Here is a 27,991-nt window from a genome sequence, read left to right as displayed (position 1 = left end):
TTATCTTTTAACTTTTCATAGTTATCCTCATTCCTCAGTTGTCTGTTAGCTTCACCTATATAGTGGTTAAGATTTTGTACCACTATATTGCCACCTTTGTCAGAGGCTTTAATGATAATCTGAGGATCATCTCTTTGTGCTCCATTCATAGAACTAATCTGAGACAAAATCCCAAACTTACTACTTTTGGTATTCACAGAAGGCATTTAGTAGTAGTAAAGTTAGGATTTTGATTTAAGTCTGTCTTAAGTCAAACTTAAGACAAAAGCCTAACTTTACTGCTACTAATTGCCTTCTGTGAATACCAAAAGGAGTAAGTTTAGGATTTTGTCGCAGATTAGTTCTGTGAATCGGCCCCATAGTTCTTTTAAGGCTTCATGCTCTCCCGGTGTTAAATTCCAAGATTGCTTATTTTTTTCTTCTTATTGGTTATACAGTTATTAAGTAGTGTGTGATTAATGTCCTCCACCATGATTTCATGGAATACATTGATTTTATTACCTGGTGAGATTTGTGGGAAAAATGGAGATTGTGCTTTTAGCCCACTATTGCCCCCTTTCCATGTAGCAATGCCAATGTGATGGCAGAATTGTTTGATAGATTCATGGGATTGCTGCAATTCCACAGCTCCGGGTTTCTGGTCCTCTTCTACAGCAATTAGAGTTCTTAGGGTGAGTATGTCTTTTTTGACATAGAGGTGATGTTTCCATGCTTGCCACCATTGCTGATGTTTGGATTGGTTGTTTGTTTTCAAAATATTTTTTGAGTTTGAGTTTGCGACAGAACTTGTATAAATCGATGCGGAAGTACAGAATGTTGATGTCATAGTTGGGGCAGAAGGTGAGGCCTTTGTTTAGCAGTTCGATCTGATACGGACTTAAGGTTTTATCTGAGATGTTGATTACTAAATCCTTCTTGATCAAGTGTTTGCTTTGTCCTCTCCCCATGTTGTTCCTCTTCCTCTTTGCCACGTTATCATTTGGACTAGTTGCATGTACCCACAAAAATCCAGGTTGGATGAATTTGGATCTTCATCAGCAGAGCTTATGACTTAACTATCCACAGTTCCTGTTGTTCCATACCCGGCACATTTATCCATCACTGCTCTGTTCCTGTACATATCATACTTCCTGGCAAATGTGTATATACGCCTGTTAGCATACTCTAATCTATCTCTGTTGAATTTGCTGGCTTTTCTTTTTTCTACATCCATCTCATGTTTGTTTATTTTTTTTCTCCATTGTTTCAATCAAATCTTTATTTTTATCATTTCTATGATTTTTATTCAATTCTTCCTCCAGTTCTTTGATTTTGGCAGTTATTTTCTCCAGGTTTCTTTCTGCATGTATGATCAAAGTTCTCCTTAATTTAAGGGACCAATCATTGGTGTCAGATTGCCATTGTTTGATCAGGTCTATATCCAGGTCATTCAGAGTCTGCATTATTAGGATTCTCAATCCTCTTGGTACTCTTTCAAATTATATATATTTCTCCAAGGTGGCCTTCTTCCACCATTTATTAACTTCAATAATGTCGTTTTGTTGTAATTCCCTGATCATACATGCAATTATTCTCTTTGTTCTTTCTCCATGGATTGCCCTTGTGTTGAAGCTTGTTAATGGTGCTATATCATCATTTAGTAGTTCACTTGTTGATAATATTCTGTTCCCGCTTCTTTCTGCCATGTTATAAAAACATGAGGACTTTGATTTCAATTCCCTGTTGTTTTGCTGTAGTGTGCCTCTTTAGTTACTTTATTAACTTTCTAACAGGGTGAGTTCTACCCCCCTCTGTTGTTCTTGCAAAACGTTGAAGATTGCAAGAAACTGAGAAATGCTTGTGAGATAAATTACTGTACGAACACAGAGAGAAGGGGATTTATAGAGTTGCCCTGGTGGTTATGTGAATTCTGTCGCTACTCCCTTCCCGGCACAGTTCAGTCTAAGTGGTTTTCCTGTTAGCGTGGTTCAGCGGTGAACTGCCTCCCGTGCACCACCTGCAGCGTTTGGGCTGCTGCTCACAACGCCTCCCCCCACATTCGTACTTACCACTGGAACTTCGCTGGCCGCAGCGCTCCAGTTTCCAGCTTATTTAAATGCGCGGTCAGTGTCCCATCAAGCAGAGGTGTCGACAGGTTTGAACCAGCATTAAATCGTCAGCTGCACAATTCCAGCCATTTCGCCTCAAGTGCTTGTGGTATACAGCACAGCCACTGCATCAAATATGTCAAGGATCCTTTGCTCCTCTTCACAGCTACAGAGTTCACGGAACCACAGCAAGAGGTCATTTTTTTAAAGTGTTTATTGGCACACCATAGTGCAAAGCAAAAGTAAAAAGGACGGTCTACGTGTTTTGGCTCCCCAGCCTTCTACTGGACCATAGAGTCTGTTAGTCTAGAACGTCTCTTACAGGGCTCAAGTGCTTGATCCCTCTTTGCTTTTTACTGCTATTCAGTAATAGACTGCTAATCCTCATATGCAAATGGCGGCAATTTTGGTCCACCATTTTACCATGCCACTTGTGAAGTACACTAAGATCTTATATATATATATATATATATATATATATATATATATATATATATATATATATATAATTCCACAAGGTTGCCCTTAAGAAGAAGTCACACAGGTGAGGGTTTCAGCACAAAACATCACAGGCAGCGTAAACTGCAGCAAGCAGCAGGCATCTCAAAAGCCAAACGCGTTTCAAGCGACTGGTGTGCTCTTGATCACTGGCAGTATGGACACGAGGCAGGTTGATTCGAAACAAACTTTATTGCCAATAAGAGTCCCGCCCCTATGGGCGCAGGCATTGTGGTACTGGTAGTCCGTACATATATGCCCCCAGACTCGGCGTTTCTCGTACCTCGTGGAAACCTGAGCCAAATGTCCATTTAATATAATATCCTGTTAGGTGAGAGTTCTGCAAACTCAGTGCAATTTCAGCCAATATATTCCTGTGACTGAGGCCCCCCTGCCTTCCAGCGAACGTCGGCGTATCCCGGTGCTCAGAAACCGCTGTAGCAAGCGGCGGGACCTCTTCTCGACCGGGCTGGCCGCTTAATTTCATTCCACAAGGTTGCCCTTAAGAAGAAGTCACACAGTTGAGGGTTTCAGCACAAAACATCACAGGCAGCGTAAACTGCAGCAAGCAGCAGGCATCTCAAAAGCCAAACGCGTTTCAAGCAACTGGTGTGCTCTTGATCACTGGCAGTATGGACACGAGGCAGGTTGATTCGAAACAAACTTTATTGCCAATAAGAGTCCCGCCCCTATGGGCGCAGGCATTGTGGTTCTGGTAGTCCGTACATATATGCCCCCAGACTCGGCGTTTCTCGTACCTCGTGGAAACCTGAGCCAAATGTCCATTTAATATAATATCCTGTTAGGTGAGAGTTCTGCAAACTCGGTGCAATTTCAGCCAATATATTCCTGTGACTGAGGCCCCCCTGCCTTCCAGCGAACGTCGGCGTATCCCGGCGCTCAGGAACCGCTGTAGCAAGCGGCGGGACCTCTTCGCGACCGGGCTGGCCGCTTAATTTCATTCCACAAGGTTGCCCTTAAGAAGAAGTCACACAGGTGAGGGTTTCAGCACAAAACATCACAGGCAGCGTAAACTGCAGCAAGCAGCAGGCATCTCAAAAGCCAAACGCGTTTCAAGCAACTGGTGTGCTCTTGATCACTGGCAGTATGGACACGAGGCAGGTTGATTCGAAACAAACTTTATTTCCAATAAGAGTCCCGCCCCTATGGGCGCAGGCATTGTGGTTCTGGTAGTCCGTACATATATGCCCCCAGACTCGGCTTTTCTCGTACCTCGTGGAAACCTGAGCCAAATGTCCATTTAATATAATATCCTGTTAGGTGAGAGTTCTGCAAACTCGGTGCAATTTCAGCCAATATATTCCTGTGACTGAGGCCCCCCTGCCTTCCAGCGAACGTCGGCATATCCCGGCGCTCAGGAACCGCTGTAGCAAGCGGCGGGACCTCTTTGCGACCGGGCTGGCCGCTTAATTTCATTCCACAAGGTTGCCCTTAAGAAGAAGTGACACAGGTGAGGGTTTCAGCACAAAACATCACAGGCAGCGTAAACTGCAGCAAGCAGCAGGCATCTCAAAAGCCAAACGCGTTTCAAGCAACTGGTGTGCTCTTGATCACTGGCAGTATGGACACGAGGCAGGTTGATTCGAAACAAACTTTATTGCCAATAAGAGTCCCGCCCCTATGGGCGCAGGCATTGTGGTTCTGGTAGTCCGTACATATATGCCCCCAGACTCGGCGTTTCTCGTACCTCGTGGAAACCTGAGCCAAATGTCCATTTAATATAATATCCTGTTAGGTGAGAGTTCTGCAAACTCGGTGCAATTTCAGCCAATATATTCCTGTGACTGAGGCCCCCCTGCCTTCCAGCGAACGTCGGCGTATCCAGGCGCTCAGGAATATATATATTCACTGAAAAAACCATAGGTTTCAGACACGTTATAGTTAGGAATTAGCATTTAAAAAACCTTGCAAATTCACTGAAAAAAACATAGATTCATACATGTTATAGTTAGCTGGACATTTCACTTATACAAAACCATTGAAATTTCCCCGTTATAGTTAGTTCAGCTAACTATAACTTGTGCGCCCGCAATGCACTGCCGATGATGTCACATATTACATCACTCATGACATGGTCAGTGACATCACTGATGACATTACTGATGACATCTCAAATGACATCACTGATGACATCACTGATGACATCATCCTTGTGAAAGAGTGGCAGACCTCCTCTCACCCTAATACAACCTTTGATACACACATTCAAAAATAGAACCTAAAATTTTCAAAAAAAATGGAGATACCAATACCAGTTAGAACAACCTATTCATTATTTCGCGGTCAACCATATTTGTTGACTTTGACCAAGTCTGGCTGGACTAGGGGGCATATTTACAAGCCCCTATCGCCACCACAATATCACTTTCAGTGACGTTGTGATGGTAGTAGGGGCCGCGCCTTATTTACAAGGCAGCGTTAAGCGACTTAACGTGGCTTAACGCCGCCTTGTAAATAAGGCACCCTTTTACCCTGTGTTTAGCGTAAAAGGGGAGGGCAATGGGTGTTGCGGTGGAATTCCACTGCAACACCCATTGATTTTGACACTGCCCCCTATTTACAAGAGCAGTGTAAATAGGAGGCAGCACAGAAACTAAGACCAGGGAAAACCTGGTCTTAAACTGGCCAAACAAGGATAAATGCTTTATTTCTCCTCGTGTTTGCTGTTTTTAAGTGTGCTGCCTTGTGCAGCACACATAGAAATAGCAAATTGCTTGTGATTGTTTTATGTGCAGGAAGGCCTCCCTTCCTCCACATAAACAATCATTTACAAATAATGCTGTTTTGCAACTTCAGTGTGTGCTGCATTATGCAGCTCACATAGAAGTTACAAAGCGGGTACCTTACTGCACATGAACAATCGTCCCCCCAACGCAGACAACTTTTCATGATGGTGCAAGGGTGTTTGCGTTGGCGCTAGGCAGCGGAACTCAGCGCCAGCGAAAACGCAATGGTGCACATCCCTGCGTTTTCAGAATGGAGAAGCGTGGCATTTGCAATGTTTGCTTAACCCCACTCTTCTCCATTCTGCTGTAAATATGCCCCTAGATGTCACTGTTTCCACTTTCATCTTTTATCATTAGTTTTTACCTTAGGCTTTAAAATTCATACCAGTGGTTCTACTTTTTGGGTTTTTGTCATTTTGGTGTCAAAAAGATTAATAAAATGTGCTCACTTATTCTAAATTGGTGTTCGATGTTTCTTGTGTGGTGTTTTCACATTATTACGGTTTGTATGCTGCATAAACACTTTACACATTGACTTTAAATTAAGCCTGACTGATTTTGCACCATGCTACTAGAAGTTTAAGCACAGGTGAATTTTGTGACTTTTGTAGTTCGCCCAGACAGGGATTGTGGCTGTAGTTTGAACAGGGCTAACACCCCATTCAACCAACAACCCAATTTCTCACAGATCCTTTGCCAGTGATGGTGCGTTTTCTTCAGACAGCAAAGCTGCCACTGCTCTGTTGTTCGAGGTACTAACTCTTACATAGCACATTTATATGAGGTACTAACTCTTACATAGCACATTTATATGAAATCCATTTGGAAATCTTTCTTAATAAGTGAGGGTAGCATTCCTCAAGAACATCTGTGATTGTGTAAAAAACAAACCCATGCAAGAAAACCTCAGGTAAGAATCCCTGGCTGCTAATGTTCAATGTAAATATTGAACTTTAGTCTCAAATTTAGAATTGAATTTTCCAGTTGGTTCAGTTCTTCCCACAACCAATGTGCTTGAGGCTTCCTTGATACTGTGCTATGTTTTCCTATCGAATCAAACAAAAGCAGGAACAGCCCATTGACCTGATCGATGTTACTAACCTAACTCAGCTCATAAACTCATATGGTTAATGCAGCAGGACACATTTCAGCAGAACTGAGTTTGAGTGGTATAAGTATTGTTATTCTTTGAGGGTGAGAACAGCAGCAACACACACAGGTCCTTAAACAATCTGTAAGGGCTGTTCTTTCCACAAAGAACCTTTAGCCTGATATATAAAGAATTGATTTGCAGAAAGTGGTCACTAGATATGCATTGACTTTTTTTGCACATTGATTTTTATTTTGTTAACCAGCAAATGTGCTATTATGTCCGTTTGCAAAATCACCATCCACAGTGGGTTACAATTTGACTGACCTCATTAGTATTCTTAAGGTAGGTTGCAAATTGCTAGTCACTCACTCTGAATGCCAAGACAGAGATAGTTGCCTCTAGGGGTCAGTAGACCACCATGCATGTGATCCCATTGAAATAAGGTAGCACAATATTTTTCAATTCAGCTTATTATTTTTAAAGGAAACACAGCTGTATTTTTTTTTTAAATGTTTAAGATTTGGAATGTCCTCTTTGTATTTCCAAAAATGGAAAGGGGTTCTAAGGGTTGCCAAATGGCTCACCACCTCATTTGAGTAGTTGTTAACCTATCAGTGGTTTGCAAACAAAGTTGTGGTTCTGACCCATTGATACATAGCATTCTAAATTACAGTTTGGAAGGGACACCCAACCATGCCCCCTTCAAATTGAGATTCAATGTGCATTTCTAAATTCATTGTTGTTGTGATTGAGTGATTCGCAGGATTTGCGAACACTAAATAGCTTTATATATCTGGAACCCTATTTATTACTGAAGTTAGATTTCATTTGATGAAGCACTGGTGCGGCCAAGCATCTAATTTCTTATGTCCTTATGCTATTGGGGGAGAGACATTGGCATTAAAAAGGAAGAGAAATAGCAACAAATGACAAAATAACTATTGTTTAAAACCCTGTTTGTAAAGTAGCTTGTTTCATTTGCAGGTGCATTGGCCAGGCGTTACACAAAAAAATTTGTATATTGGTGACCCATCAATTACAGTACCTTACAGCGGCAAAACATATCCTTATACTGAAAGAGGTAAATCATTTTATTACAGTATCTCTAGATGTTTCACAGTGCATGTTATTGCTATACTATTTTAGGTAACTTCACCCTTTGGTCGGCACATTCATTTTCTTTTCAAAATACTTTCATGACTTGTCTATGTACCAATGGTTTATAGTTGCCATTTTCTTACGAAATTCATACTTGAGCCATTTGGCCAGTAAATGTGCCTCTTCATGTCTGCTTGGACAAGGGCTATTGATCATTAGACCAAAAGCGGGGGAAATCATTTACTGTGCTTTTGTTACTCAGAAGACTCTTTGTAGGCTTGTCTTCTTTTCTGATAGTTTCTTGATGTTTTAGTACTTGGACATTTCATGTACATATGTAAATTGAGTGATTTTAGTACTTCAGTCCTTCTCCAACTATCTTTTTATCCTCATGCATCATTTACAATACATTTCACTCTGACCCCACCCTCGACAAATAATCCTCTAATGACGGGCGGGCTCTCGTTACTTTGAGGGTACTCACAGGGAGAAAGAGGCAACGTATCTAGATAAAGACAAAAAACCCTATCACCTTCCCTACGGATATTACACTTTATTTGGCGGATGGTGAGGAGAAGATTAAAAAAGTAATATGGGATGTGTAAGACAATATTATGAGCCTTCTGTTTATTCTGTATTCAGGGTTAGACTTATCATATGATCTCTGATATATTGAGGATCATGCTTATGGTTAGGATCATGATTAATGATAATGTTAGTATTTAGGACACACTCATAATATTTTTAGAGTTAGGGTAAGCAAAATATTTAGGGTTATAGACAAGATAATAATTAGGGGTGGGGTTATGTAAAGATCAGGTTGAGTTTAATGTCAAAACATTAAAGCCAGCGTTTGGGGCATTGTTTGACAGAGGTAAGGGTTAGCTTAGAATTAGTATTCTGGCTACATCCAAAGGGTAATGTACTTGTTCGGAATAGGGGTAGGACTAAGTATCATGCCACTTCCAAAAACAGAAAAAAGTGTACAAAATATCACTAATACACATTGAAAGGGGAGTATAATTAAAAATGAAGACTGTCTTCAATGAGAACATTACCAATCAACAGTTTAAATTGAAATATATGTGTCATTCCATATTATAGTAAATCCCAGGCGAATGGCTCAATGTCAAACAAGTCTATATCTCAATTCTAAAGAAAGTCAGGCAGGAATCTGTCCTCAGGTCAAAGTGGGGTTGTGGGCCCAGCATGGCTAAGGGCACATACAGGGACCTTACTGAAACTTCTATCAGCCAACCAGGTGCTTACCTCTGTGCAGCAAAGCAGTGGATGTAAGTGTACTATTTTTGGTGCCGAATCCCCTGAGGGTTCTTATGGGTCTATGCCCTATGCCTCAATGCCACAAAATTGAAATAGGCAAGCATATGAACAGGGAGGAGGTGTGCTCTCCAAGCAGAATCACCATTTATTTCACCTGCACAGCTTGGTTTATCTTGCGTACCCCTCTTAACTCTTGTGAGACCTAGAGAATGTTCCATCTTGTTTGGGGTCTGCATTTCTAGACTTCTTTGTTGGACTGGGTTTCCATGTAGAAAAAAAGAGACTGGCTAGTAGCCATCAGAGCTGCAGCTGCTCGTCTGATTTAGCGGTATCCAAGTGAAATTGTTTGTGCTCAGGAAGCAGTGTTACATTTTCCAGGGTGTTCTATTTTGCTATTAATGCTCAAAATGCTGGGGAGAAGGTTCTGGTTGTACTTGTCTTTGGCCAGCTGGGCAGTAGCCATCTGGTAATGAGTTGTCGTGCATCTTTGCAGTCTACAAATAATGATCTGGCAGCACACCTTGTGTATCTGGCCAATGACCAAGTAGTGGAGAATTGAGTGAGCAAGTAAATGCCTCTGAGAAGCGTAGTGGTGAGCAGGGAGGGGTGGGGGGGCTACAGAGAGGAGTTATTTAATTAAAGCTGAGCAGGATGGATAGGCTGGAGTAAGCAATGGACAAGCCAACATAAAAAAGTAGCTCCCTGAATATAAGCTTTGGAAGGCTACAAGTTATCCAATCAAAAGTAGACTAAATAAGCTATACTCCATGGTGGGGAGAACCACAAGGAGGGAGGAAAGTGGAAGAGGGAGTAAAGCAATTGAATAAGAAGCAAACAAATGAAAATGACTAGAAGGCCAACGATTGATTAGCGAAGGTCTGATCCAAAGCCCAGTGTAATTACTGATATTGTCCACAATAGATCTTTCCACAAAAGCCTGTAGCTAAGACCTAAAAACAGTGTAGAAAGGACAGCTGGTACAGTCAGATGGAGAATTTCACCTTCACAGATAATGTTGGCCAGAAAGCTTTCACTCGCTGAAAGTGTCACTAGTAAACACTGTGCCAATTGGCAGCTATTATGAGGAACATTAAAAAGACACAATGCGCCTGTGAACATGTCCACACCCAATTATTCTGCTTCTTAATAAGTTCTGCATATTGTAACACAATAGTTTTCTATTTTTTCCTATGAGCTTATCTCATACAAACTGTCAACAACATTGCAAAGTTAAAACTATTTTTCAACAGGTGCGGAATGGTCACACTGGGTTTAAGAGTGATTTTGACCACCATTCAAAGTTGCTTAGGCATGCTGTACACAACATATTGATTTATTGAGATATATAATGAATGGAATCACAAAGAACATTTAAGTGTTTAAGAAAAGTCAGATTCAATGTGGTTTGTCTTCTATGACACTTAGAAGTTATTTCAACTGCATGGTTTTTATGGCAAATGGTTAGTACTGTGTGATTATAATAGGCTGGTTACATTCAGATTCACACTCAATATATTCACAATATTAATTCTAAAAACTAGTTTGGTCATTAATCTGTAATTTTAGATTCAGTTTATTATAGTTGGTTCTATTAAAAATATGCCAATTCTCTTCTGGTTGATTAACGGCAACAAATATTAGTGAATGAAGTCTTTGTTGCTGACTCAGTTTGTGACCCTCAGGCAAAGGGTAAAAAATATAGCCTGGCAGGCCCTAATTTTTATTCTTTCAATGTCAATACATTTATTAGCATTGAGTTGGGATATTAGTAATGCATATGTTTTACAGTTGTATAAATAGGCTTAGCAAGCTCTACATAAAGAATAAGTTGCTTTAATTGATAACTACCATGGTTTCATGGCAATTCCCTGGTAGATCTCTGGTCTCTTAACCTCTTGCATGCTGATGATGGACCCCAGCCGTCATGCACTACGGCGCTCGTGTGCTGATGACAGCTGGGGGCCGTCATAAACCCGCCCACTTGCGATTTTGCCGCACAGGCGCAGAATCGCGGCCGCATGCAAGGGGTTAAAGTGCCCATTGTTTATATTGTATCCATTGTATGTGCACATACATTTTGGGTCTATGGAGACAATACAGTTGGATCTATCCTGTTGTACTTGGCAAGTAGAACCAAAAGGCATGGAATCTGATAAAATGTCATTAAAATTATCTGGTATTTTTCTATTGCATAAACCTTTTTAGAAAATGATACCCGCACATTTACAGGATAAATTTATCATCAAAATATTGGCTTTGTTGTTTTATGCTCCCCTGTTAAAAAAACGAAAAGAATACATTGATATGCAAAACATGTTTAGATTTGTTTCTACGCTAAGTAACACAGGTAAAGTATTTATGAAAGTGATAGTTACATGTATGTGGATGAAACAAAAGGAGACAAGAGAAGAATTAAGCATGACTTATAAATAGTTTCAGCATACAAATAAGGTTTAGATCAATCCACTTTGTAATTAAGATTTCTAACCAAAGATTCCTCACCTTTTCAGATTCTCCTAGTGTAAGAAAAAGGGTTATTAGTTGGGTGACATGCAAGTCCTTTCCAAATAGTAAGTTCCAAAAGTTCTGAGGTCCAACACACAAGTTTAGCATCTAAACCTGGACTCAACCCCTGCAAGCTACGGCACAGCACAGACCAGTTTAACGGCAGGAAAGTGTGTGAAATAACTACCAATACCAAAACAATTAAAAAGTAAAAACACAACAAAATTAGAACCCCACAAAGATTTTCTGAAAATTGAGAAATATTTACTAAGAAAAATGACCACACAACAACCAAGATCCATTAAGAGGAACCATGGATCTTATATGGTGAATTTCAAATGTTTTATAAATGCTAATTCCTAATTATAACATGTCTGAAACCTATGTTTTTTTCAGTTAATTTCGAAGGTTTTGTAAATGACCATTTTAAAATATATTAATTGTAAAAAAACTATTTATTTTTAGATATTTTATTTTTTAAATTACATTATAATTACATTATACATTACATTACAAAAATACTTTCTCAGAAAGAATTACTTTAGTTTAAATACTTTGCAAATAGGCAATAGACTTTAAGTACAGTAGTTACAGTTGTTGCAATGGGCAACACAATTTCAAACACAATGCAACATTTAGCTCAATGGGGATTTCTAGATGAATGCAATTAGTTACTTTATGGATTACTTTTCTAACCACAGGACTGGATCCTATATTCAGTCCTGTGACATCTCCTGTAAACAGTTGAGTAAAATCGTTTTGGTTACAGTAGTGATTTTTAAGGAATATTATTGTATTTTAAAAGTTGACACTTCGAAACCTTTTCACATAGATTCACCAATGTTATCCTATGGGAGGAAATTCACTTAGCAGGTAAGTAGTGTTATTGTTACTTTTTCTTACTCAGTGGTGGATCCTGGATCTAGCACCGGTGCATCTCCTGTAAACAGTTAAAGAATGCGTTTAAGTTATACAGGCGATTTTTAAGGAATATTTGTAGTTTGTGAAAATCGACGCTTAGAAATTTTTCTTGTGAAAACAAGACAATGGATTCCTATGGAAAGAAATACAAGTTACTGGTAAGTACTCGGAGAATTACTTTTCAGGATCAGTGCTGGGCTAAACGATGGAGCACTGGGTTCTCTCCTGATAACAGGTGAGTAAATCGTAATTCGTTGTTCGAATGGTTTTAGGTGAATATTTTAAAGTTAGAAAACTCTACAATTAGAAAAATTTCCAAGTGAAACCAGTCAATGTTAGCCTATGGAAGGAAATTCAAGTTACTGTTAAGTACAATTAGAATTACTTTTCAGGATCAGTACTGGGCTCAAAGATGCAGCACTGTGGTATCTCCTGATAACAGGTGAGTAATTAGGAATTCGTAGTTTGGCTGATTTTAGAGGGTCCCTAGGGTCAAACCATCCCACTAGGTACCTCTAATAAGCGCCACAGAACTGTATTGCAGAGAGGTGTAAAAAGGGGCGTCGCCTCTGAACACCTGTCTGCAACGCAGCCCCCTGGCGCATACTGGAAATTCCTGTTGAACTATTTGGTCCTCAGGGACCCTCAGTATTGAAAGAGAATTAATTCCCCAACTTAAAACCTGCAACGGGGCACAGTGGTGAAGGAAAGGGATGTGGCCTGAGGTGACATGTTTGCAAAGACGCCCTGTGGCGCGTTTCAAGTTGGAGAATTAATTCCTCCTGTGGGTCCCTGGGGTCCAAATAGCCCACCAGGTACCTCCAGATGTTCAGAGATGTGGCAATCAACTCTGTATAAGGGAATGAACTCGCACATCAACAATAATGTATTTATTTTAATACTCGAATAAATAAAAAAAAACGAATAGCACCTATTAAAAAATAAGGATAATAGGGGTTTTGGATGAGGACGTGTATTAAAATTGTGGCCAGAAACTGTACACAGTCACCAATAAATATACTTGTTTTAAAAAATAAATACAAAGGTATTTATTTTAATACTCGAATCATAAAGAGAGAAAGAATTAAAAGAAAAAGAAAGAGCGAATACTTATGGAGATATAAAACGGAACTAAAACTGTTTAACAAGTTTCACGTTTACAAAAAACACGTGCACAAGTTAAACAGTGGAAATGTGAGCACGTGTCAACTGAAAAACGTGACAAAAAAATGGGAGGAGCACTAATTCAATAGTTACTTCAATAACCAAAATGTATATAAACTAAATGTATATAAACCACTTCCGTAGGATGATTACTTTCATTTCTGTGATTTAATTACGGGTGACCAAACTACGAGCAAGATAAAGTTTACGATCGTCGGATTCATCTTCAGTTTATTGTCCATTTCCTCAGAGGGAACATAAAGTTAATGTATATATTGTAATACATAAAACATTATGTTCCCTCCAGAGGAGTTGGATGTATGTCATTGTCGACGGAAGGAGGTATAAGTTTATGCTTTATATATTTTTCTAATGCAAGTATATTATTATGATTTTCTAAATGTAGTGTGTAAAAGTATAATTGTACTTTAGAAACGAAATGAAGTTACAACAGTTCATGTATTATTGTCGCAAATTGAAAATACTATGAAGACGCAGAAAAAAGAAGATTTGAAATATGTACAAATAAAAAAAATTATCAAGTATTTCTCTTTTTCTACTAGAGTGAACATGGGTTTATCAGTATGTATATTGTGTAGTACTGTGATGTATTTTCACTCACGAAGAACTGGAGGTTTATCGTTGAAAGCAGTAAACATAAAAAAATATTAATGTCAATTAACAACTGACAACTCCTTCTTTGACACTTTTCAAATTGTTAAGAAATTAACGAATGTACCCTGCTTCCTCACCTTCCCGCTACCTCAGATTTACGTTGTAATGAAATGGCAGAATTTGTTCACAATAAAATTGAGAACATTTATAAATCCTTTTCTTTCACCAAAGATCCCAATCTTATCCGTGATGATAAGCCCGATATAGAGGACAAGGAAATATGCCTAGTAGCTTTCTCCCTACAATGGACTATGATTGTCTGTTGGCCACTGTTGATTGAGTAAAAATTGGTTCACCCAATGACCCTGCTCCACTTAGGATTCTTAAACATGCAACAGAGATAGTTGGCCCGGTCATTTTAGATCTGATTAATTCATCTATTCTGTCCGGAGTAGTTCCTCCCCTCTGGAAAAAAGCTATGGTCAGAGCTTTACTAAAGAAATCCACCTTAGACCCTGACTGTTTGGCCAACTATCGTCCAATTTCCATCCTCTCGGGAATTAGCAAAATCTTGGAAAAATATGTAAATATTACACTCTCTGCTTATTTTGAATTCAACCACTTCCTTCATCCAACCCAAACAGGATTTCGTCCCGTTCACAGCACAGAGACAGCTCTTCTAGCTGTCATGGAAGACTCGAGAAAAATGCTCAATTCAGGAGGATCATCTGCCATGATCCTTTTGGACTTGATGCAGTGAATCACTGTATCTTAATTGACCGTCTCAATAATTTGGGTGTCTCTGGAACAGCCTTAACCTGGCTGACGTCTTTCCTGGAGGGGCGATCCTTCCAGGTATTTGAGGGTGAAGCCATTTCCAAGCCCTGGCCCTTTGTATGTGGAGTCCCACAGGGCTCTTCATTAAGCCCAACGCTTTTTAATGCCTACATGGCTCCACTGGCAGAGATCATACAGCCTTATGGAGTGAACATCGTAACATACGCTGATGATACACGGCTAGTGGTCTCACTTAACCATTCTGATACATCCACTCTCTACTTTCGCACTTGTCTTGAAGAAGTGGCTAAACTGGATGAACCATTCCTATTTGAAGCTAAATGGAGACAAGACAGAGCTTATGCTCCTTGGTAATCCGTCACTATTTAAACCAATTGATATGTGGCGGACTGCAATGGGATTAGCACCCATCTCCAAACCATATATAAAAAGCTTGGGGTTCTGGCTGGACTCAGACCTTACTCTTAAATTCCAAACCAGAAATGTAGTTGCCGCTTGCTTCACCATGCTTAGAATGCTTCGTAAAGTACTTCTTTTACTTCCTTTTCAAGCTAAAAAACTTGTAGTCCAGGCACTTAATCTATTACGCCTGGACTTTAGTAATGTACTTTACCGGGGGGCCCCAGAGGTGGCGCTCTCTAAACTTCAAATGATTCAGAACTGTGCGGCAAGAACTCTTATGGGAATTTCCTACCGACAGTCAGCCAAACCTGCATTAAAAGCCCTGCATTGGCTGCCCATTTGGGAGAGAGTCCACTTCAAAGCGCTTTGTATTGCTCACAAATTGCTTAGAGGAAATGGACCTACAATCATCTCCCCCTAGCTGATTTATTTCCAGCCAACAGGCCTTTACGATCGGATGAATTGCACTTGGCTTGTGTACCAAGGATCAAAAGAGTTTGAAGCGGAGGTCGGCTTTTTTGCTACAATGCCCCCAATCTTTGGAACTCCCTCCCGCTTCAGCTGCGAAAGGAAACTAACCATCTGAACTTTCGCAATATGTTGAAAACCTGGCTCTTTCCCAGATAATTTTCAGAAGCTTCTTGCAGTCCTTAGCGCTGGGATGCCTATGGGTAGCCATGCGCTTTATAAATGCCACTTCTATTCTATTCTATCCACCGAGGCCATAGATATATATGTAGTTTTACTTGCAATTTTCTCAGAAACTACTGAACGTATTTACACCATTTAAGCAAAAGGCACGAGTCATAACCGAGGACTACATCTTTGCCAAATTTAGTATAATTCCGTTCAACCAATGAACGGACCTATGGAAAATTGCATGGGGCAAACATGTTTTGGGACCCCCCTTTTTTCTCTGCCCCCGCTTCAAATGCAATATTTTAGACCACATGATTGGTCCTTCCCAGGTAGCTAATTTTTAAACAAGCACAGGAGCCTGCGCTTCGTTTTTAATTTTTTTACGGAGGATCCATTCACCCAGCGCACAATTCTCAGTTTTTTCAAAATAAAATAACAATTTGGGACCCCCTGAGCAGGTTTAGAGGGTAAAAATATTTCTTACCTGCACCCTTTATACATTTTGAACACTTGTTCCACTAATTTCTAGATCCTCGCTTCTACCGAGGCACAAAATGGCTGCTAAGACTTCCTGGTTTTGAATGTTGACAACCACTTGACAGCCAATCAGCATTCAGCGCCTGATCGGTATGTTGCGCTTATAGTCCACGCAAGATGCGCGCATCCACCGAGGCCATAGATATATATGTACTTTTAATTGTCATTTTTTCAGGAACTACTGAACAAATTTACACCATATAAGCAATAGGCACAAGTCTGAACCAAGGACTACAACTTTGCCAAATTCCGTTCAGCCATTCGGGCTGTAGCCACCAGTTTTGAAAATTTCGAGAAGATTCGTCAACCAGTGCCAAAGTTATTCCAAATAGAATGTTGTGGATTTCCTATGGAAAATAGGTCCTAACTATAACTACCTACTGGCGACTGCCAGTAGGTCATATATATATATATATATCACCTCCTTATGGCTCTCTCCTTTCCCAGGTCGGCGCTGCAATTGTGGTCGCGTCGCTCCCGCAGTTGAGCCCAACTGCTTTCTATTCCACAAAATTTCTCCCCCTCGAGGCAGAAAAACGGAGTCGCATTCAAGACAAAAATCCAGCCCAGCGCAGTAGTTAAGATTTCTTCGTGATTTTATTCATCCATGGGGTCAGAAAAACATAAAACCAACGCGTTTCGACAGCGTCCGCTGTCTTGTTCACGTGAACAAGACAGCGGACGCTGTCGAAACGCGTTGGTTTTTTGTTTTTCTGACCCCATGGATGAATAAAATCACGAAGAAATCTTAACTACTGCGCTGGGCTGGATTTTGTCTTGAATGCAACTCCGTTTTTCTGCCTCGAGGGGGAGAAATTTTGTGGAATATATATATATATATATATATATATATATATATATATATATATATATATATATATATATATATATATATATATATATATATATATATATATATATATATACATATATATATTACCTACTGGCGGTCGCCAGTAGGTATATATAGTTAGGATTTTTTCTCTATGGGATTTTTGAAAATTCTATGTCTAATAACTTTGGCGTTTGTGGACGGAATTGGCTGAAATTTTCAGGAAAATGGAACATTTTGTTTCTGAGCAGCACCTGATAATTTGGGGGGTTTCATCAAGGGGGGGCCGAGAAAAAAGGGGGGTCCCAAAACGCGTTTTTCCCATGTTAATTTCCATAGGGCGGTTGGCCTCACTTTTAGCTCGAAACGGCTGAATGGATTTGCACGAAACTTGGCAAAATTGTAGGGACTGTTAGCCCGATGTGCCTTTGCTAGGTCTCAATATATGTGCTCCAGTGGATTTTGAGTAATTTAGGTTCAAAAAATGATATATATCTGGGCGGAGCCTAACCACACATCTGATCTGATTGGCTGTCAGCACTTCATCCAAGAAGTGTTGGCAGCCATCTTGGGACCAATATACATGATAGCACCTCATTAAAAAGCATTGTAGTTAATAGAGGGTTTTAGGACTTTAGTTACATTATAAATCATTTGTTGATGGTACCATACTCGTTTTAGGAATTGTGGTGGGTTCTAAGGTGATTTTACCATGTGAAAAAACCTTCTGCTGTGATATCATGAATATTGTTTGAAAGAAAACTAATATCTCATGATTTTCCCACAGTGGTTTGGAAGGGGATCTATAAGCTAAACTGAAAGCATATTTTCTGTAAATTCACATTATCTTTCTCAGTCATGTGAAAATGAAGTCTGACATTCTCAGTAAAACATGTACATCCAACAAGGACAGAGACTGTCAGTTGATTCCTTTGTGTTCTACTGCAGCCTCCTAGAGTGTTCTAAAGAACAACTAGAGCGCTAACAGTCCTACTTATTACAAAGGTATGGCACACCTGAAGCCATCTTGATTGGAATAAAGTGGTAACTCTTAAAACATTTAATTTAAAAAGAAACAACATGAGGGGGTATATTTTGCCATAGAAAGTATGATTAGTGCTGCAGAATGAAAAATTAGGGCGCATTTTGAGTGACTTCTCAAATCCTTTTCTATTTCATTAAAACATTCTGACATGCAGTCTCCCAAAATGGCCACCAGAGACAAAAGAGCCCAAATGTAGCCCAAATATCACCCAGATGTAGCCCAAGTATAGCCCAATGACAGAATGTCCCAGAGTGTTCTAAAGAACAACTAGAGCGCTAACAGTCCTACTTATTACAAAGGTATAGCACACCTGGAGCCATCGTGATGGGAATAAAGTGGTAACTCTTAAAACATTTAATTTAAAAAGGAACAAAATGAGGGGGTATATTATGCAATAGAAGGTATTATTAGTGCTGCAGAAAGAAAAATTAGGGCACATTTTGAGTGACTTTTCAAATCCTCTTCTTTTTCATTAAAAAATTCTGACATGCAGTCTCCCAAAATGGCCACCAGAGACAAAAGAGCCCAAATGTAGCCCAAATATCACCGAGATGTAGCCCAAGTACAGCCCAATGACAGAATGTCCCAGAGTGTTCTAAAGAACAACTAGAGCGCTAACAGTCCTACTTATTACAAAGGTATGGCACACCTGAAGCCATCTTGATTGGAATAAAGTGGTAACTCTTAAAACATTTAATTTAAAAAGGAACAAAATGAGGGGGTATATTTTGCCATATGAATTATGATTAGTGCTGCAGAAAGAAAAATTAGGGCACATTTTGAGTGACTTCTCAAACCCTCTTCAATTTCATTAAAAAATTCTGACATACAGTCTCCCAAGATGGCCACCAGAGACAAAAGAGCCTAAATGTAGCCCAAATATCACCCAGATGTACCCCAAGTATAGCCCAATGACAGAATGTCCCAGAGTGTTCTAAAGAACAACTAGAGCGCTAACAGTCTTACTTATGACAAAAGTATGGCACACCAGAAGCCATCTTGATTGGAATGAAGTGGTAAGTCTGAAAACACTCAATTTAAAAAGGAACAACACGAGGGGGTTAATTTGCCATAGAAAGTATGATTAGTGCTTCAGAAAGAAAAATTAGGGATCATTTTGAGTGACTTCTCAAATCCTCTTCTATTTCATTAAAAAAATTCTGACATGCAGACTGAAACATGCACTTTGAATACCAGCAGCAGACGTCCCTGGTGAGCAGTAGCTTTACTACAGTGATCTAATGTGAAACTAGAGTGCTAACATTCAGAATTTATGGCAAATGTGTGACACATCTGAATGCCTTCTTGATGGAACAAAAGTAAACAAGCATTGAAAATGCAATAGATCTCGCCCTCGTTTAAGTTAAAGCCATTCTGTTTGTAATGAGGTGGCTTTTTAGCTTTGCTTTTATTAGTGTTTTTTCAACTTTCATGTAAATAACATGCATCTGTATGCATATAAGTATATGTATGCATGCATTTAAGTTTGTATTTATATAGATATACAGATGATATATGTTAATATATGTATGTATATATATATATATATTCACTGAAAAAACCATAGGCTATAGACCATATATAGTTAGGAATTAGCATTTACAAAACCTTGAAAATTCACTGAAAAAACCATAGGTTATAGACCATATATAGTTAGGAATTAGCATTTACAAAACCTTGAAAATTCACTGAAAAAACAATAGGTTATAGACCATATATAGTTAGGAATTCGCATTTACAAAACCTTATTTTACTCACACAAAACCATTGAAATTCCATATATAGTTAGTTGCACTAACTATATATCGCGCACCCGCAATCCACTGCTGATGATGTCACATATTACATCATTCATGACATGGTCAGTGACATCACTGATGACATCACTGATGACATCATCCAGTGACTGTATGTTTCTGTAAAGTTAAAATATGTCTTACATATTGGAGAATGAGTGAATGTATAAGTGTCTGGATGAAGGATTTAGTAGGTGCATGACTGACTGTATGAGAGAGTGATTAAATGTGTCTCACTGAGTGCATGGGTTAGTGACTAAACTGTCTTAATTTGTGCATCTTTATTTCTGTTGTTTTGTAAACTGCTGCATGTGTTGATCAGTAGCTATATGAGTAACTATATGGATTATTGATTTGTTGCCCAAGTATTTGTATGGGAGACTGAGTGTGTGTGTGGGTGTCTTGGAGGTGTATGACTCTGTGCATAGATGTGTGAGCAGTTGATTCACTAGATGTATGGGTTCAAATGTGCATGTGGAAACAGCTGTATGGGCGGTTGACTGTGTGCATGAGTGTATTGGTGATTGAATGGATATCTCAGTGCTACATGTCAAAGTAAGTACATATGTAAAACACAGTACATGTGAGAGTTGACATATATTAATAACTGTGCATAAGAGCCAGTAAATGTGTGAGTGGCTGTATGGATCATTGTGAACTTGTATCAGGGATTGTATACGAGAGTAAATATGTGTTAGTATATGTTTGAATAAGTAAGGTGTGTATAACTGTATAGTTGAGGAAATGGAGGTGTGATTGATTCTTGGCATGACTGACTAGGTGTGTGAGTAACTCCATGGATGAGTGACAGTCTGTAAGTGTCTGTTTACACTGATTGTATCTAAGGTTATATTAGAGTCTGAAGAGATTCATTGTATTATCACATAAATGATATCATCAGTGATGTGATCAGTAATGTCAAATGAAATGTCATCAGTGATGTCATCAGTGATGTCATTTGAGATGTTATCAGTGATGTCATCAGTGATGTCATTTGAGATGTCATCAGTGATGTCATCAGTGATGTCACTGACCATGTCATGAATGATGTAATATGTGACATCATCAGCAGTGGATTGCGGGTGCGCGATATATAGCTAGTGCAACTAACTATATTTGCGAATTTCAATCGTTTTGTGTGAGTAAAATAAGGTTTTGTAAATGCTAATTCCTAACTATATATGGTCTATAACCTATGTTTTTTTCAGTGAATTTCAATGGTTTTTTAATAGCAAATATCAAAAGCTGTAAAATGTATTCTTCTTTTAAATGAAAAATATATTTTATATGTTTTAATTATAATTGTTTTATGCATCTCCCAAACCCTGACCTCTTAATAGTGCACTGTGGTGGAAATGATTTGGGCACTATGACTGGGGTTGGTCTGGAAATGCTTTTAAAGGACACCTTTCATCAATTGATGACACTTTTTCCCCAAACTGCCTTGTTATATTCCAATATATGCCAAAGACAGAAATGGAACTGGTCCATCCAATTTTGTCCACAATTTGAGAAAGCACGGAAGCATGTGAATAAATCTCTTTCTGCTTACATGAGAGACTTTAGAATGGGTTCAATATACAACAATAACTGGCATTAGAACATGCAAGACATCTACAGAGGAGATGGTGTGCACTTCTCAGATGAGGGGAATAGAATATTCCTCCTGAATTTAAAACTGTGCATTGGAACCTACTTGTAGGTACCTAAATCAGCCACAGAACCCAATAGCTCTTTTCAGAGCTACCCTACCTCTGATCATTCTAAACGTTAATCTTTTTCTAACTTTTTTCACTATTTTTCATCAAAGTACGCTCCCCGGTTCGCTTACCGGTGCGCGTACCGGGCGCTCCCCCGCAAATTTTTTTTTTTTTTGCCTATATGAGCGTCCTAAGCTCCCCTCAGAAAACCTAGAGGGTCACAAAGTGTCTACTGTGCCCCCTTCTACCCATTCCGAACATTGTTTCCCCTCCATCTTGTGTCTCAATTCTACCGATACACAAAATGGAGGACTCCCGTAACGCTACCGGTTCGCGTACCGGTGCGCGCACCGGTGAGCGCTCGCTAAAAAAAGGTGGGAAAGTAATTTACAGAAAAACCACTGTAGACACTTTCATCAAATAAAGAATAGGCACTACTACATAGCAGTCCCTACCATTTACCCAAATTTGATGGAATTCCATAGAGAAAATTATGCTGTAGGACTGACTAAATATCCTGAGGTAAATTACATGACAGAAACACATATGAAGTGTTAGAATTGACAACCAATTAAAATGTTACTTTCATTTTCTACTATTATTTCATGACATTTGATTGGTTATGTACCTGAATATATATAAAGAAAGAGAGAGAAACACAGCCATTTTGACTACTACTTCCTGAAGTACATTTCAAGAGCATTTTGACTGTGAACTTTAACTTATTTTTCAAAGGTAAGATATAATTTTAAAAATTTGAAAGGAGAACTATGTTATGCACTTTAAATTAAATAAGGAAAACGTTTTCAGATAGTTACATACTGTCCCTCTATAAGAGTTAGTCATTGAGAAAGACTTAATTATTTAAATTATTGATTGAGTTAGGCTTCTGTGGTATAATTATGAATTTACTTAGGCTTCATCACAGGCACTTTTTAATAGTTTTACTTCCTGTCTGAAACCATGCACTGCCCAAAGATTACTTCACTGTTAAAAACTCACAAGCACCTGTGTGAACTTAAACCCAACAGTGCCCTATCTCCACTGATATATGTTTTTAATGCAATTTACAGCAAGAAAATGGAAGCACAACAGAAAGAAAATAATATTTCCTTTCAAATTAAGATTGAAAACAATCCAAAGGAAGAAAATGAAGAAATTGACTTTTTGGATGACACATTAGACGAAGAATTAATTAAATGTGCTGAAGAATGTGAATGTAATTCTTGGAATGAAAAGGAGGACATTCCTGATGATTTAATGCTACAAATTCTCTTAGATTATGAAAAATCAGAACAATAAATTTAAATTTTAAAAGTTAAAATTGTTTGAGACATTATTCTTTTTAATATGAAAATTATGAAATAGTGCCCAAAAAGATAAAATATAAACTGAGACTTAAAATATACTGTGCAACTTTTTTTGTGTTACATAGTAAGTTTGTTCATAGTTACTTCCTTTTTCCCACTATATTATCTCCAATGTGTATTTAACATCTCTTTATCATCTCCTGCCTCCATGTTCTTTCTGCTTTCCTCACAGACTATGCTATGAATTCCATATACCACAATAACTTCTGAAACAACATGCAAGATATCTACAAAGAAAACGGTGTATATTTATTTTTAGACTCTGCATTGGTACCTACATGTTGGTACTTAAATAAAAAAAAATAAAAAAAATACAACACAAAGAACAATCAATAAACATACAATAATTGAACATTCTTTCATTCTTTTTTCCGTATATTACGCTCCCCGGACCGCTTCCCGGTGCGCGTACCGGGCGCTCCCCCCGCAAAAAAAAACGATAATCAAAATTTTTTTTTTTGCCCCGCGGGGCCCTTTTAAAGCCCCCTCATCAAACCTAGGGGGTCAGGGAGGATGTGCTCTGCCCCCTTATGCTCATTTCCCCCTTTGTTTTTGCCACCTCTTGTGTCTCGATCCTACCGAGACACAAGATGGCGGCCGCTCCGGACTGTTTAGAATGTTGACAGTCACCGGGGACCCAATCCGCTTCTCCTCGCGAAGTTCCGTTACGCGTCAGGTCCGCGAACCGGGGAGCTAACCGGGATGCTGTTACAGATATATCTGTTATTTAAAACGTTAATTTCTCAAAATCCACTGGACCACATATATTGAGACATAGCAAAGGCACGTCGGGCAAACTATATCTACAATTTTGCCAAGTTTCATGTAAATCTATTCAGCCGTTCGAGCAAAAAGTGATTCCAACCGCCCTATGGAAAAATGAATGGGAAAAACGTGTTTTGGGACCCCCCTTTTTTCGCAGCCCCCCCTTGATGAAATCCCCCCAAATTTTCAGGAGCTGCTCAAAAACAAAATGTGCCATTTTCCTGAAAATTTCAGCTAATTCCGTGCACAAACGCCAAAGTTATTTGACATAGAATTTTCAGAAAACCCATTGGAAAAAAATCCTAACTATATATACCTACTGGCGACCCCCAGTAGGTAATATATATATATCTCCAAATTCCGCACCTTTTCTGAAGATAAAGTGAAGAGGCCACAGCAGGGGAACCGTTGGAGACAACTTTATTCCAACACACAGGCAAGTAACAGTCCTGCATCACCCACAATCAGCGAATGCATTTCGGCGTATCTTGCTGCCTTCATCAGCGCCAGGGGTGTAAATGTTTCAGGACAAGGCGTGTATCCCAGATGTAGTATCTAGCCATTCCTGATAGGTTGTGCATCGTGCCGCTCCTTAAAGGTGTATACCAAAAGCAAACCGCTCTGGTCGGTCGCTAATGGATCTACGCCTACCAGTCCCAGGATGCAATGTCCATGTACGTGTCTGGGAGGTGTTTGCGTGGAGCGGGTACACACTGCCAAGGTAGGGAACCTTCCTTATCCCATGCGCATGAAACACGCTGTCTCCTCCTGTCCCCAACCGCTTTACCTTCCAGTCACGGGGGTCGCTTTAGACGGGGGCAAGGCTGAGACTCAAACCTCGCCCAGCGTAAAGCTGAATGGCCTCAACACGCCGCACCTCTTCCCGGGCTGACAAGGGAGCTCTGGTAATTCCGGTACCCCGGATGCAATCCTCCACCGAAGCAGAAACCAGTTGTCCAGAGCCTACTTGAACAAAGCGGGGACCTCTTTGCGTGTTACTGGAACCCACGCTGAAATATCCAAATTCCGCACCTTTTCCGAAGATAAAGTGAAGAGGCCACAGCAGGGGAACCGTTGGAGACAACTTTATTCCAACACACAGGCAAGTAACAGTCCCGCATCACCCACAATCAGCGAATGCATTTCGGCGTATCTTGCTGCCTTCATCAGCGCCAGGGGTGTAAATGTTTCAGGACAAGGCGTGTATCCCAGATGTAGTATCTAGCCATTCCTGATAGGTTGTGCAGCGCGCCGCTCCTTAAAGGTGTATACCAAACGCAAACAGCTCTGGTCGGTCGCTAATGGATCTACTCCTACCAGTCCCAGGATGAAATGTTCATGTTCGTGTCTGGGAGGTGTTGCGTGGAGCGGGTACACACTGCCAAGGTAGGGAACCTTCCTTATCCCATGCGCATGAAACACGCTGTCTCCTCCTGTCCCCAACCGCTTTACCTTGCAGTCACGGGGGTCGCTTTAGACGGTGGCAAGGCTGAGACTCAAACCTCGCCCAGCGTGAAGCTGAATGGCCTCAACAACGCCGCACCTCTTCCCGGGCTGACAAGGGAGCTCTGGTAATTCCGGTACCCCGGATGCAATCATCCACCGAAGCAGAAACCAGTTGTCCAGAGCCTACTTGAACAAAGCGGGGACCTCTTTGCCGTTTTACTGGAACCCACGCTGAAATATCCAAATTCCGCACCTTTTCCGAAGATAAAGTGAAGAGGCCACAGCAGGGGAACCGTTGGAGACAAATTTATTCCAACACACAGGCAAGTAACAGTCCCGCATCACCCACAATCAGTGAATGCATTTTGGCGTATCTTGCTGCCTTCATCAGCGCCAGGGGTGTAAATGTTTCAGGACAAGGCGTGTATCCCAGATGTAGTATCTAGCCATTCCTGATAGGTTGTGCAGCGCGCCGCTCCTTAAAGGTGTATACCAAACGCAAACAGCTCTGGTCGGTCGCTAATGGATCTACGCCTACCAGTCCCAGGATGCAATGTCCATGTTCGTGTCTGGGAGGTGTTGCATGGAGCGGGTACACACTGCCAAGGTAGGGAACCTTCCTTATCCCAGGCGCATGAAACCCGCTGTCTCCTCCTGTCCCCAACCGCTTTACCTTGCAGTCACGGGAGTCGCTTTAGACGGGGGCAAGGCTGAGACTCAAACCTCGCCCAGCGTGAAGCTGAATGGCCTCAACACCGCCGCACCTCTTCCCGGGCTGACAAGGGAGCTCTGGTAATTCCGGTACCCCGGATGCAATCCTCCACCGAAGCAGAAACCAGTTGTCCAGAGCCTACTTGAACAAAGCGGGGACCGCTTTGCGTGTTACTGGAACCCACGCTGAAATATCCAAATTCTGCACCTTTTCCGAAGATAAAGTGAAGCGGCCACAGCAGGGGAACCGTTGGAGACAACTTTATTCCAACACACAGGCAAGTAACAGTCCCGCATCACCCACAATCAGCGAATGCATTTCGGCGTATCTTGCTGCCTTCATCAGCGCCAGGGGTGTAAATGTTTCAGGACAAGGCGTGTATCCCAGATGTAGTATCTAGCCATTCCTGATAGGTTGTGCAGCGCGCCGCTCCTTAAAGGTGTATACCAAACGCAAACAGCTCTGGTCGGTCGCTAATGGATCCACGCTTACCAGTCCCAGGATGCAATGTCCATGTTCGTGTCTGGGAGGTGTTGCGTGGAGCGGGTACACACTGCCAAGGTAGGGAACCTTCCTTATCCCATGCGCATGAAACACGCTGTCTCCTCCTGTCCCCAACCGCTTTACCTTGCAGTCACAGGGTCGCTTTAGACAGGGGCAAGGCTGAGACTCAAACCTCACCCAGCGTGAAGCTGAATGGCCTCAACACCGCCGCACCTCTTCCCGGGCTGACAAGGAAGCTCAGGTAATTCCGGTACCCCGGATGCAATCCTCCACCGAAGCAGAAACCAGTTGTCCAGAGCCTAAGCGGGGACCTCTTTGCGTGTTACTGGAACCCACGCTGAAATATCCAAATTCCGCACCTTTTCCGAAGATAAAGTGAAGAGGCCACAGCAGGGGAACCGTTGGAGACAACTTTATTCCAACACACAGGCAAGTAACAGTCCCGCATCACCCACAATCAGCGAATGCATTTCGGCGTATCTTGCTGCCTTCATCAGCGCCAGGGGTGTAAATGTTTCAGGACAAGGCGTGTATCCCAGATGTAGTATCTAGCCATTCCTGATAGGTTGTGCAGCGCGCTGCTCCTTAAAGGTGTATACCAAACGTAAACAGCTCTGGTCGGTCCCTAATGGATCTACGCCTACCAGTCCCAGGATGCAATGTCCATGTTCGTGTCTGGGAGGTGTTGCATGGAGCGGGTACACACTGCCAAGGTAGGGAACCTTCCTTATCCCATGCGCATGAAACACGCTGTCTCCTCCTGTCCCCAACCGCTTTACCTTGCAGTCACGGGGGTTGCCTTAGACGGGGGCAAGGCTCAAGCGTAACATTCTGGTTCTTGTAGTAAAGGTAAGTAAAATCCGTAGTTGTATAGGCAGCAGTCTTTTAGCCTTCCCAAAATCTAAAAACCATCAGGTTGCTTGCGCCTCACTGCACCACCCGCGTTGCTTTCCTTGCGCCACATTGACAGGTATCGTCGTTCATTTGGCGGTATCCTGAACACTGAACACCAGGACCTGCCCCTTCGGCAGGGGGGCTGCTTCGTGACCGGAGTGGGCCACTTAACATCCACACAAAGACTGCTCTCACAGTGAAGCGCCCACTCGAAGTTTTAAACTTTCACCTTTATTAGCATCAACTGGAAGCAACGAGCCCAGCGCCCAGACTCATGCAAGATTTCTTTCAGCCTTCTGCGACGCATTTCTGGAGACATTTCTCCCTTCTTCATGGCAGGCTGTGGAGGCACGATCTAGCTGCCTTGCATTCTCATCCTTATGACTCAGTGTGCAGTCCCGCCCTCTGGGGTGTGCTCAAGCGTAGCATTCTGGTTCTTGCAGTAAAGGTAAGTAAAATCCATAGTGGTATAAGCAGCAGTCCTTTATCATGTGCCTGGGCGCCGAGTCGTTGCTGCCAGTTGATGCTAATAAAGGTGAAAG

The 27,991-nt window shown here is 40.9% G+C and overlaps 1 protein-coding gene across 2 annotated transcripts in view; it reads left to right on the top strand.

Annotated features, from left to right (window-relative positions):
* ABCC4 (ATP binding cassette subfamily C member 4 (PEL blood group)) overlaps positions 1-27,991 on the top strand; it is a 1,668,368-nt gene that overhangs the window by 796,858 nt on the left and 843,519 nt on the right. For both annotated transcript variants that reach the window (XM_086934802.1, XM_086934803.1), the window contains exon 14: positions 7,410-7,506. In XM_086934802.1, the coding sequence (XP_086790928.1) occupies positions 7,410-7,506 (97 nt within the window). The remainder of the gene's footprint in view (positions 1-7,409; positions 7,507-27,991) is intronic.

This window comes from Lissotriton vulgaris, chromosome 8, assembly GCF_964263255.1.
Source record: "Lissotriton vulgaris chromosome 8, aLisVul1.2, whole genome shotgun sequence".
Taxonomy (NCBI): Eukaryota; Metazoa; Chordata; class Amphibia; order Caudata; family Salamandridae; genus Lissotriton; species Lissotriton vulgaris.
The sequence above is the reverse complement of the archived record's forward strand: the minus strand, read 5'-3'. Positions and strand labels throughout refer to the sequence as shown.